Consider the following 12,550-nt stretch of genomic DNA (forward strand, 5'->3'; position numbering starts at 1 on the left):
ACCATATTTTGGTAAATACTGGTTCTACATTGGTTGTGAGACTACAGTTTAGCTTGTCATGTATTTATTAAAGTATCTAATATTTCTGTATAGGAGCTTACCTTGTCAGTGATGAACATCCTCCCCACTTTGTGAATACAAAAATAGCTGTCAGTCATTGATAGGAGCGAACAGGCGATCTATTATATAATTTCCCACAAACTAAAAATGTAGTGTAAACCTGCCTGTGGGTAGGCACTATGTACAATCTTCTCTGCTCCTCCTGTTCTATAACATTCTGCCTGCAGATAGGGCACTATGTACAGTCTGCGCAGCTCCTCCTGCTCTATAACATGCTGCATGCAGATAAGCCACTCTTTATAATTTTCTCAGCCCCTCCTGCTATATAACATGCAGCCTGCACATAGGACCCTATGTACAATCTGTTCAGCTCCTCCTACTCTATAACATGCTGTCTGCACATAGGACACTATTTGCAATCTGCTCAGCTCCTCTTGCTCTATAACATGTTGCCTGCACATAGGACCCTATGTACAATCTGTTCAGCTCCTCCTACTCTATAACATGCTGTCTGCACATAGGACACTATTTACAATCTGCTCAGCTCCTCCTGCTCTATAGCATGCTGCCTGCAGATAGGACACTATGTACAATCTGCTCGCTCCTCCTGCTCTATAACATGCTGCCTGCAGATAGGACACTATGTACAATCTGCTCGCTCCTCCTGCTCTATAACATGCTGCCTGCAGATAGGACACTATGTACAATCTGCTCAGCTCCTCCTGCTCTATAACATGCTGCCTGCAGATAGGACACTATCTACAATCTGCTCAGCTCCTCCTGCTCTATAACATGCTGTCTGCAGATAGGACACTATGTACAATCTGCTCAGCTCCTCCTGCTCTATAACATGCTGCCTGCAGATAGGACACTATGTATAATCTGCTCAGCTCCTCCTGCTATATAACATGCAGCCTGCACATAGGACCCTATGTACAATCTGTTCAGCTCCTCCTACTCTATAACATGCTGTCTGCACATAGGACACTATTTACAATCTGCTCAGCTCCTCTTGCTCTATAACATGTTGCCTGCACATAGGACCCTACTTACAATCTGTTCAGCTCCTCCTACTCTATAACATGCTGTCTGCACATAGGACACTATTTACAATCTGCTCAGCTCCTCCTGCTCTATAACATGCTGCATGCAGATAGGACACTATGTACAATCTGCTCACTCCTCCTGCTCTATAACATGCTGCCTGCAGATAGGACACTATGTACAATCTGCTCAGCTCCTCCTGCTCTATAACATGCTGCCTGCAGATAGGACACTATCTACAATCTGCTCAGCTCCTCCTGCTCTATAACATGCTGCCTGCAGATAGGACACTATGTACAATCTGCTCAGCTCCTCCTGCTCTATAACATGCTGCATGCAGATAGGGCACTCTTGATAATTTGCTCAGCTCCTCCTACTATATATCATGCTGCCTGCACATAGGACACTATTTAAAATCTTCTCAGCTCCTCCTGCTCTACAATATGCTGCCTGCAGATAGGACACTATGTACAATCTGCTCAGATCCTCATGCTCTATAACATGCTGCCTGCAGATATACAATATATCAATCTTTAAAATGAGTTTATCGGTGGTCCTACTGCTTGAATCCCTCACAATCTGGCACCACCTGATTACTACAGCTAAGTTCCTCATCAGAGTAACCTGATGAGGAAGGTGTAGCCATAACCCCCCAAAATCAATCAGGTCTTGTGTATGTCACATAATTCTCTGCATGTACGCTCCTAATTACTGATTATATTGGCAAATATATGTTTGCAGATTGTTCTATCCATAGAAAGGTAATTAAAGATGGCGGCCTTTGTTATTCATCGCTTTGCAGTGCAGCAAATAATGATAATGGCGGCTGCTGTTAGGCCGATGACTGTCACCATATTTTCTAGGTCTCCTTTACTGTTCTATAATTACTACTGATTGTGTGATTGAAATGTCAGTGATTTCTGCTCCGATATGTATATTCATAGGTTGAATCTGTTAAGAGTCAACAAAAAGCATTAATTGAGAAACTCACCGAGGAGCAGCGGGTAATAGAGAATGAACTTTTACAATGTGACCTTCAGGTACGTAAAGGGTGGTTGCAGTCTAAAATAGTAATCGCAGGAAATACAAGTTATTTCAGCTGAAAAGTGACTTTCTTGCAGGAATGTGTTGATTCAGAAGAAATGAGATGTCACTTTGGTGAAGTGCCAGCGGTCCTCCTGGAGCTATACTGCCCATATCCCGAGCTGAAAACCTCCATTTTGACCGAATACCAGCAGCTTGTTGGCTTATATCAGTCCAAGGTGGAAGAACTTGATAGAGAATGTGAAGACATAGACAGGTGGGAGATGTTACCCTATGACGTTCTTCGGATCACAGGCAGCACAGTCTATTTGTCACCTTTCCCTCTGGTTCTGCATGCTGTATAATATCCTTGAAACAAGACGCTAAGGGGCTTATTTACTAAGGGTTGCGCTGCTCAATTTTGACTCCTGCTCTATAACATTCTGCCTGCAGATAGGACTTTCTGTAAAATCTGTTCAACTCCTGCTGCACTATAATATCCTTGCAGCAGTTAGGATACAATGTGCAACCTGCTCAGCTCCTCCTGCTCTATCATATGCTGCCTGCAGATAGGACACATTTATCAGGGCTCTGCACTTTTCACGGTGCCATTATGTTACGCACCTCACCTGTGTGTGCTGCTAACCCAGAGCTCCCAGCGCACACAGCGTTATTGTGCTTCAGCCTAGGTCAATTGTATAACTTTGGCGCTCTAGGAAGAGAAGCAAAATGGCGCCATCCCCATGCACCAGAATCAGTGCGAAGGGAAAAATTAAATTCCACCTCTGTCAATTAAAAAAAATCATAAGAATAAGATCCAAAAGGGCTACTGCTATGGGATCACCTACAATAAGGCCAATCAGTAATAAACATATAGCGCTAATAGACCACGCAGACTATGACCTCAGCCGCTGCTGTCATCATATTGTGTGTGTCGTCCGGCTTTCTATAGTGGCAAGGGCTGGCTATTTACAGGGGCAGGAAGCTGGGTATATATTGGGGCAGGGGGCTGGCTATATACTGGAGAAGGGGGCTGCGGGCTGTATACAAGGATAGGGGGCTGCTGCAGGCAGCGGACTGGCAATATATTTGGGCAGGGGGCTGGCTATATACTGAGGTAGGGGTTGGCTATATTCTGGGGGCAGGGGTTGGATGGCTATATACTAGGGCAGCCCCTGTGACCAATGCATTTCCCACCCTCACCCTAGGCCGTACATATAAATATTTACCAGCAATGAATAAACAGTACAAAATAATATCCAGCACATATAAATATAGACCAAAAATAAATATACCTCAAGCATTAATATATATCAGGATTAAATAACCACAGATAAATATATATTAGCATTAAAGGGGTTGACCGAAAAAAAAAAACATTGGTGGCTGTGGGGGGCTGCTTAAATAAATAAACATGTACTTACATTTGCAGTCCCTCCTGGCGTCCCATGCTGCCATCTCTCCGGTCCGTGCCCAGATAAAGAAACAGGGGCACAGAAGCTTTGCTGCGTTGTAGAGCACTGGGAATAGGTACGGGTGGGCATGGCCGACCGGATACTGAACAAACAGGGGCACAGACCGTAGAAATGGCAGCGCGGGACGCCGGGAGAGACCGCAAAGGTAAGTATGACACTCTGGCTCCGGCCTCCTAATAAATCCCTGTGGGCGACAGCACAGCGCTGCAATGTGTACAACTGTGCCATTGCCTGAACCTGAACGGTCAACTGCATGGCCCAGGAACGCACCCTCTCTGACCAACTGACCTAGAGGGTTTTTCATGCCTACAAGCCATGATAGGCTGCAGATAGGAAACTATGTATAAGCTGCTCAGCTCCTGATTCATACTTACTCCAAAACAACTGCTTTTGGGAGTATTTAATCTTGACATACCGGAGTCACCTGTAAAAAAGACTTCTAATTAGGCCGGAGCATGGGGACAAGATGTCCGGTGCTCCGGACTGCTAATTATTCACTTGAATTCACGTGTCATGCAGGAGGCATGACTAATTAGTAGCCTGGAGCATGGGACATCTTGTCCCCGTGCTATGATGTATAGTGGGTATATACTCTGTTTGTGATGTCTAAATACTGTATGTATGTATGTATGTATGTTTGTCTATGCTATATGTTTAATGTATATATAAGTAATACATGTGTATACAGTGTATTTATATACACTTGATGCGCATACAAAGTGGGGCACATTTACTAAGGGTTCGCGGACCGCATTTTCATCAGTTTTCCAGACTTTTTCCGTTTTGCGCTGCATTTAACTGGGGTTTTTGGCGCACACAATCGGATTTTGGCGCAATCGCACTGACTTTCATGTGACACAAATCGGGGGGCGTGGCCGTCGGACAACCCGACTGATTTGGACTAAGCGCGGGATTTAACATTCAAAATTGTGTCGCAAGCCATGCACTCACACACACTTGGAAGATGATGGTGAACTCTGGCAGATTCACGATCTTAGTGAATCACGGCAGCTCCGAATCCTCGTCGGACAATGCACCTCGGGGATCGTGACGGGAAGGGTAAGTAAATGTGCCCCAGTATGTGTATAAATATATGGACATGTACATACTTTGTGTGTATATATAATATGTGTGTATATAAATGGGTGTGTACGAGTGTATAAGTGCATGTGTTTATACAAGTATATAAATGTTTGAGATTGGGAACGGGGCCCAATGAAGAAAACTGCTATAGGGCCCAGTCTCTCCAAGTTACACCCTTACATAAGATGGTTGGATGGTATTGTCCGTAGTGGTGCATTCAACCAACAAGTTTCTAATGTGACTGTATACAGCCGGGGCCCAAAATACCGGTGTGGCTGGCTTAGGTGGCCTTGGGCAGGCTATGGTCACGGTGCTTGGTATTGGGACCGGAGGATGGGCCTACAGCCTGGCAGGTCTACCGCAGGTGGTGTGTGCAAGAAAATAAAGGGTGACACTGATGAAAGGACAACCCTTGAGGTGTATATAGGAATCCCTAGGTGATGGAGGATGGGGAGCCCGTGATGGTGAAGCAGCCTAATCTAGGGATTACATGGAGGCACATTGTGCAAATCAACTTACAGTTCTTTATTCAGCTTCAAAAGGTAGGCATTACATTAGCAGCAGAATCAGCAGGCTGGAGAGCTGGTAAGAGATAGCTGGTCCTCAGGAAGTTTGCTCACAGCCTGGTAGTAGCTTCAGGATAAGCTGGTAAAGATGGAGATGGTGGACTTCTGCTCTGGGCCTTAGTCTCCTAACTTGCCCAGGGTGTCAGGCATTGGCCTGAGACACTTTTGCTTCCTGGTATTATGACACTTGCTGTTGCAGCACAGATATGTGCTGCACTCTCATCTGCTTACTGAAACAGACCTCTGCTCCAAGATGGAGTCTCTGACCATGAGGTCTGACCATGTGCTTCCACCCACCAGGGGTTTTTAGACTCCCCTGGTCAGGTGGCAGCACCCTCCCAGCTTCCAGCTTGCTTTACAATGGTACAAAGGATGTCATTGGTTAATAACATTTTACATGTTAACTCTTTCCTTACCAGGCAGTGGCTTCAAGCTGCAGTTACTAAGTTTCACATGTTACAGAACTCCTAGTGAGGTGATCAATGATAGTGATAGCTACTGGCATATTTGCCACATCTACCTATCCCATGCGTTGGCAGGGATGTTGCATGTCATCACCTATGCCAACTCCTATGCTCCACTGAATTTTATGCACTTGTAAGGTTTCCTGTAATCCCTCCTTTTCCCAATCATATCTGTTAGTTTCTGCATGCTTATTAGACTCCACCACAGGAACCACCCACATTTGGAAGCCCAGTTAGCCTATTGGCTGTAGCAGCTACAACACTAGTTTCTTGAGAACAAGATTTGCTATTATTGCTATTATTATTATAACGGCGGAGGCTAGAGAAAATAATTGCACCAGTATCATTGGAGAGACTCATGTTAAAGAATGCAAATTTTTCGCGGTTGGTGAAGGTGATTAAAAACCCCTTTAATAATGCATGCAATAGAACATGGAGGTGGAGTCGTTTCCTTCCTTCAGGGGCTTGTATAAGACTATGTAAAAACAGAGTCATTAACTAGACACGAGACAAGATGTTGACATTTAAAAATTTTCTATGTGCTTCTTCCCCGATAGTATCTCAGAGTCTCCGGAATAATCTTATTTTTATTATGCTATTTTACTTGCTAATGCCTACTAAAATTGGAAGGCAGCGCTGGCTATGAAAACACTTAACACACATAAAAATCCACTATTTACATTTTCAGTGAGGTTTCTGGAACTTATCTACCCTGCGACCCACCACATCGCGGGAGAAGGCCGGACAGTTCTGCTCTATGGTTTCATTCCTTTAAGCAAAGAGGACTTAGCAGTGAGCGTGAATAACAAGACATTATTTTTTATTTGTTCTCTGTCTGCAGCACTACGAGGTCTCATATTTATTACCTTGCCGAAATAATATTTAATTTCCCACTACAGTAACTGCAAAAGGATTAGCGCGAATTGCATTGGAGTAATCCGTGAGCATCACAAACGAAATAAAAAACATGTTTCCATTTCACTTACTATGAATTAGAGCATTACAGCTAATACCAGAACATTGTAGCAAATGATAATTTAACATCTGAAATTCAATTACCAGTTCTGCATCGGTTAAGGAAGTAAAAAAAAAAGCCTTATTATCTATTTTATAATCATCATTGAAAGGAAGTCGAAGAATAGGCAATAATTCACTATGTTATTAAAGCACCACTGAGCATAAAGAAGCCGCTAACAATATTCCCAATGTCCATACATGTAAAAGTTTAACATTGCAGTTTTGCTCTTACTACATTATCACATTCGTCCGGTTCGATTTCAACCAAAATGAAACAAATATAATGAGAAATACTCTTCTCGCCTCTCTTTCATTGTTCTCTTTGATGCCCTCTGGGGTGCGCCACTGGTCTGTACTTCCTGCTTCCTGTTCACAGACAGGAAATGATCTTTTCTCCACTCACTGGCGATATCGGTGACTCATCTCAGCCAGTGATTGGCCGGGCAGTGCTTCCTGTGTGTCAAGAGAATCCAGACATTAATGAGGAACCTGGATAGCGGTGAAACAGAAGATTTGGGGATGGGGAAGGTCTGTTTGATGGTAGATTGCCATTACTCACATACTCGTCTCTTCCAGGGATGGAACTGTTTTTATTGTAAGCAGGGTTGGTACAAATCTTATAAAAACAAGTTTAGAAGACTATACAAATGATACGGAGGTCCTGTGGCGACTCTTGGTTCCTCCGGCTTTTAATTTATACCACCCCCATGTTTTTGCAATAATTACCAGCCAGAAAAACAAAACATTTTATGGAGGTTGTGGAGGTTGATGTTATTGGGGGCTCTTGCACAAAAAACTGTATGGGGTCTCCTCCTTCCTGGATCTCTTGATATCCTATTGCAGCTCAAAATAGGATAGATACCATGTGCATGTTTACGGTCACATCCATTGGAACATATGGGAGTCACATAACCACTAAGTCTATGAGTATTTAAGCTCTTCAACAGACAGGGCTACAATTGATCCTCTTAGACGAACATGATATACTCTATAAAAAGCTTCAAGATCAAATTGTGTATATAGTTGGTAGATCACTAGAACCAGTCAAGAAGAGTAGACAATGAAAGCCTCTTAGATCCTCATGGTGGAGGCCCCACACCTTCTTGCTTTGTGTGCCCTCAATATAATGTGACCCTGATTGTGGGCAATGTAGTGGTTGTCACTATAGATGAGTGGACTTAAAGTTTCTGTAGGGGTCCTGAAAATATTGCCAGATTGGCGGTCGAACAGCCTATAGCAACTAGGCATGGCTTTGATTGGCCAGTGGTATCCCCTTGACCATTGACAGCTATGGCTAGTAGCTACCAGCATCAATTTTCTGGATTGGTCACCAATCAGACAATATGTACAGGTCACGTGGGGTGCATCGCAACCCCAAACGGAAACTTTGGGTCCACTCTTCTCTAGTTGTCACTCATCTTTCCTTGAAACATAGTGAGAACTTCCCACGCTCCTTCGTGTTACTGAAAAACTCTTTTTTTTTTCTAGTATTAGTCAGAAACAGGAGATGTATCTCAGATTCCCTGTAGACACTGAAGTTAAACTGTGGGCATACACAGATCACAGATCTACGCTAATGAGGCTGTGGTCATCTCCAGGGATCACATACCAGTGCATATTACACTCGCTAATATAACCCTAACCTCATATCTTCTGTGTGTGCCAATATTGTTAGCTGTTAAATTATACTCACAACCTGTCTGGTTAAGTAGTAGGAGGCTACAACATGATCACACTTCACAAATGTGGGCTAAGTAACCTCCTCTTTCTTCTTGCATTCATTACATAAATAGATTATTTTTTTATACATAGCCAAAAAAAAAAGACACAAATTATCATACGGGAAGATATTTGCATCTGATTACAATTGCAATATTGCTGTTCAGCTGAAATAAAGCTGCCAATACATATGGCTTGGCTACTACCTGGTGCCAAATTCTCCACATTGTGCCAAGCTCCTTATGCCTGCACATGAATACTAACAAGAGCTGCAGATAGACTTCCCTTCAGATGAAAGCCTTCTGCCTTGTGATGCTGGCATCTGCTAGGATCTGTAACCATATTCAGAATTTCTGCAAAATGTACAACACGTTGTTGATCTTAATCTGGTGAAAAAGGCTTATCAATTTTAATAAAGGGGGCAAATGAACAGATGGTAGCAGCTCTGCATTCCAGCCAGTCCCGGTGTACCAGTCCACGTTGTGTGCCATGCCTGAATCCCTTCGGAATAGGGCTTGATAAAAACATCTTGTTTCGTAATTTTCCAAATTTCGAGTGTAGTACACAGGATGTAGAGCGAAATAAGCTAAAATAAAAGTAAAAGTTATGCTACAAATAAAATTGTACAGGCATTTCAATCAATGTCTGTGAAATCCACCACCCACCACTTGGATATACAACTATCCTCAAAATATGGTTCCCCTGACACCATACTCATCATAGACACAGCCGAGCATACTTTCTCCTGCGAATTGGCGTAAATATATGAAATGGGGATACCTCTTAGTGGACAGGCACTTGGAAGTTGCAATCCCTACAGTAAGCCACAGTGAAATTGTCTACCAATATACGTTAGCAGCTATAAGATACACCCAAATAACTAAAATTAAATTCACCCAAATAAACTTGAGCCACTGTGGTAAATATGGAATATCTATAGTCTACCTTCTCTGTCTCTATACTAGCAAGGATTAATAAAATGGGCTGTCCCATGGGTACATACCTTACATTTTTGGAAATATTTTCTTATATCTGTTTATGAGACATCGTTGAAGATATGACACTTTGATACAATTTAATTGTCCAATTTTATTATTCAGTGTACAACTTGTATAACATAAGCCCTATTGAGCATCTATGGGACATCCTCAACGGAAGGTAAAGAAGATTAAGGTCTTTAACATCCACCAGCTCTGTGATGTCGTCATGGAGGAGGAAGAGGATTCCAGTGGCTGTAACCAGTGACGCTTTAGTGAACTACATGCTCAAGTTAAGGCAGTTCTGAAAGATAATGGTGAACACATAAAATAATGACAATTTATCCATTTTCACTTTGGGGTTTACTCGCTTTTGTTGCCAGTGGTTTAGACATTAATGGCTTTCTGTTCAGTTATTTTGATGACACAAAATTTACACTGTTATACAAGATATACACAATTTTCCATGGTATCAAAGTATAACACCATCACTGATCCAGTAAAAACTCTTTATGTAAAGAGTATGTAAAATGGTTCCAGCTGCAGAGTTCGGAGCTTGTGAACCATACCCAGAAGCAACCCTCTCTGCTTGAGACTTTGAGCTTGGTCTGCAGAGTTTAGTTCCCTTGGCTGAGCTGGTTGTGTGTTTGGAAAGTTGGGTGGTTTTATCTGGAGCTAAGTGTGTGTCAGGTGTGGGTTGAGTGATGTATGGCCAAACTAATCAGGAGCTGGCGTGGCGTCCTGGAACTCCACATATACCTGTCCCTCACCTTACTCAAGCTCTGGTTAATCTGGTCTCTTGGCTTTTGTTGTTCTACCACCTCAGTTGTTCTGTTGTTGGTATACTGATACTTGCTTAGTTTTTTGACTACTCTTTGCCTTTTGATTGTGTACTTCGCCACCATTCTGGTTTTGACCCAAATATACAGAATTTGCTTGTCTATTTTTAAAAAGAACACAAAGGGCACACCCCAACTATCGATGGCATCGTACTCGGAGACTGCACCCAGACGTAAGGAACATCCAAGAAAAAATGAAAGTCAATCCAGCACATGCGAATTCTTTTCAATCCTTTGTTGTCAATACAGGAACAACGGATTGAAAAGAATTTGCTTGTGCTGGATTAACTTTCATTTTTTCCTGGATGGGTGTCTGTCTGTCTTTCTGTTTGTTTGTCGTCTGAGCACAAGCTAATAGTAGGGAACGACGACCACTTTCCGCCTGCTTGTTAGTGCAGGACCTGGCAAGTAGGCAGGTACAGAGGTCACAATTGAGTTCAGTTCCATGAAAAGATAAAATAAAATGTCTCCAAAAATGTGAGGGGGTGTTGTAACTTTTGGCAGATACTGTAGATCCTAAGTAGTTATGACACATCCAACTATGGAATACCTCTTTAATTCTGCTCCTGTACTTGTGATGAAGGACTTAAACCTTCAAAGAACTCTTTACATATTTGTAGTCACAGAAGCAAGTGTTGATTATTGGCCGGCTTGTGAAGAGAGTGCGGTCTAAGCTGACTCCTCGCGGCGCGGCTCATATCTGCTGGTCAGCCGTAATCTGCTTCTTATTGCATCTGTTAAAATGCTCCCGTGAATGAGATTTTAGTGACACAGGAGTCATTTCTTTATTCATTTCTGTGGAAATCCCCTGTTTAAAGTCTTGGGCTTGGCAGAGTAATTAGATGTCTTTGTGAGGAGAAGGACCTGGGAGTCATACTGTGCTAGTTTCTGCACAAGTGTAGGAGGACTGAGTGTTCCTGACAGAAACAGATGTATGAACCTGCTCTGGAAGACAATGGGCTTTAGTACAGAATCAAACTCCTTAGCAATTTCACGTTGCTTCAGGGCTGTTAGGGGGGTACAGGAGTTTTGTGGCCTATTTCACTTCCGATATCATGAAACGCAGCTTTGTGTTAAGATTCTTTCACATTAGCTGGCATTCATTTCCAGCAAGTCTTAAGAAAGGCTAGTTAACCGTAATTCAGAGAAATGTGCTTTGAAGTTTTGGCTTTGCATAAAAATGTGATGTTTTGAAGACTTTGACCAAGCAAGTATTGTGATGGCTTTGTCTGCTCAGCCTCCCACATCTTCTCAGAATAGCCCATCTGTACAAGGATAGGATGGTATTAAAGGGCTTAGTGACATCACAGGGTCTAAGTCAATGGATTTTATAGGATCATTTGCTTTAAACAGTATATTAAGATTGTCAGGATCAGTGGATCCTCTGGACCTCCGCGGGAGATGGTACTAGCCAACACCTGGGACCAGAGTCTAAGTGGCATCTGGTTTTCACCAGAGCCCGCCGTAAAGCGGGATGGACTTGCTGCAGCAGGATACCACCAGGTCGTTCCACAGGTGCAACTAGCCCGCGGTGGCAGCCGAGGTCGAGGTACCTTAGCGGAAGACGGTCTCGTGGTCAGGTCCAAGCAGAAGGTCAGGGCAGGCGGCAGAGGTGCAAGGTCAAGTCCGGGGTCAGCAACGGGAGGTCCAGGCAGGTGGGAACGGGAGGACAGGCACACGGGACACAGGAACACAGCAACACAGAGGGACTCAAGTAACAAGGCAACACAGAGGGACTCTGGTAGCGCAGGAAACACAGGAACGCAGGAACAGAGAGGAACGCAGGAATATCACAGGGGAGCTTTCACCATGGAGTACACACAAAGATCTGTTAGGGAATGATGGGAGCCATTGGGTTAAATATAGAACAAGAAGTGGCCAGCGTCAATCACCTCTGCGCTGGCCCTTTAAATCTCGAGTCACTGCTGCGCACGCGGCCTAGGGAGCAATATAATAATTCATAAATAATAATTCCTTCATTTATATAGAAAAGGAATAAAAGTAGGCTGATGTCACGCTGCTCTGGATTCACAACGATTTATTTATTCAAAAAGCGTAAAATGATGGACAACGCGTTTCAGAGGGGAACTGCTCCCTTCATCAGGTCCAATTAAGAAAATGTCTGTTGCCGTTCGTCACAGTTTCTCCCGTGTGCTGAGATGTAATTCGGCATAAAAAATGTGTGGGAGGCCATCTTAGTCGTGCTTATGGGTTGTCTCAGGATAGAATTGATAATCATGTAGCGAGCCATATAGCACACACAGAGCTACACAAGATCTTCTT

At 43.3% G+C, this 12,550-nt stretch overlaps 1 protein-coding gene across 5 annotated transcripts in view; it reads left to right on the forward strand.

The window, feature by feature from the left end:
• CCDC148 (coiled-coil domain containing 148) overlaps nt 1–12,550 on the forward strand; it is a 120,413-nt gene that overhangs the window by 63,125 nt on the left and 44,738 nt on the right. For all 5 annotated transcript variants that reach the window (XR_011849459.1, XM_072121966.1, XM_072121965.1 and 2 more), the window contains 2 exons: nt 2,049–2,144; nt 2,226–2,404. Coding sequence is in view for 4 of the 5 variants with exons in the window: in XM_072121966.1 (XP_071978067.1) it covers nt 2,049–2,144; nt 2,226–2,404 (275 nt within the window). In the remaining variant the exon portion in view is untranslated. The remainder of the gene's footprint in view (nt 1–2,048; nt 2,145–2,225; nt 2,405–12,550) is intronic.

This window comes from Engystomops pustulosus, chromosome 8 (assembly GCF_040894005.1).
Source record: "Engystomops pustulosus chromosome 8, aEngPut4.maternal, whole genome shotgun sequence".
In the NCBI taxonomy this organism is placed as follows: Eukaryota; Metazoa; Chordata; class Amphibia; order Anura; family Leptodactylidae; genus Engystomops; species Engystomops pustulosus.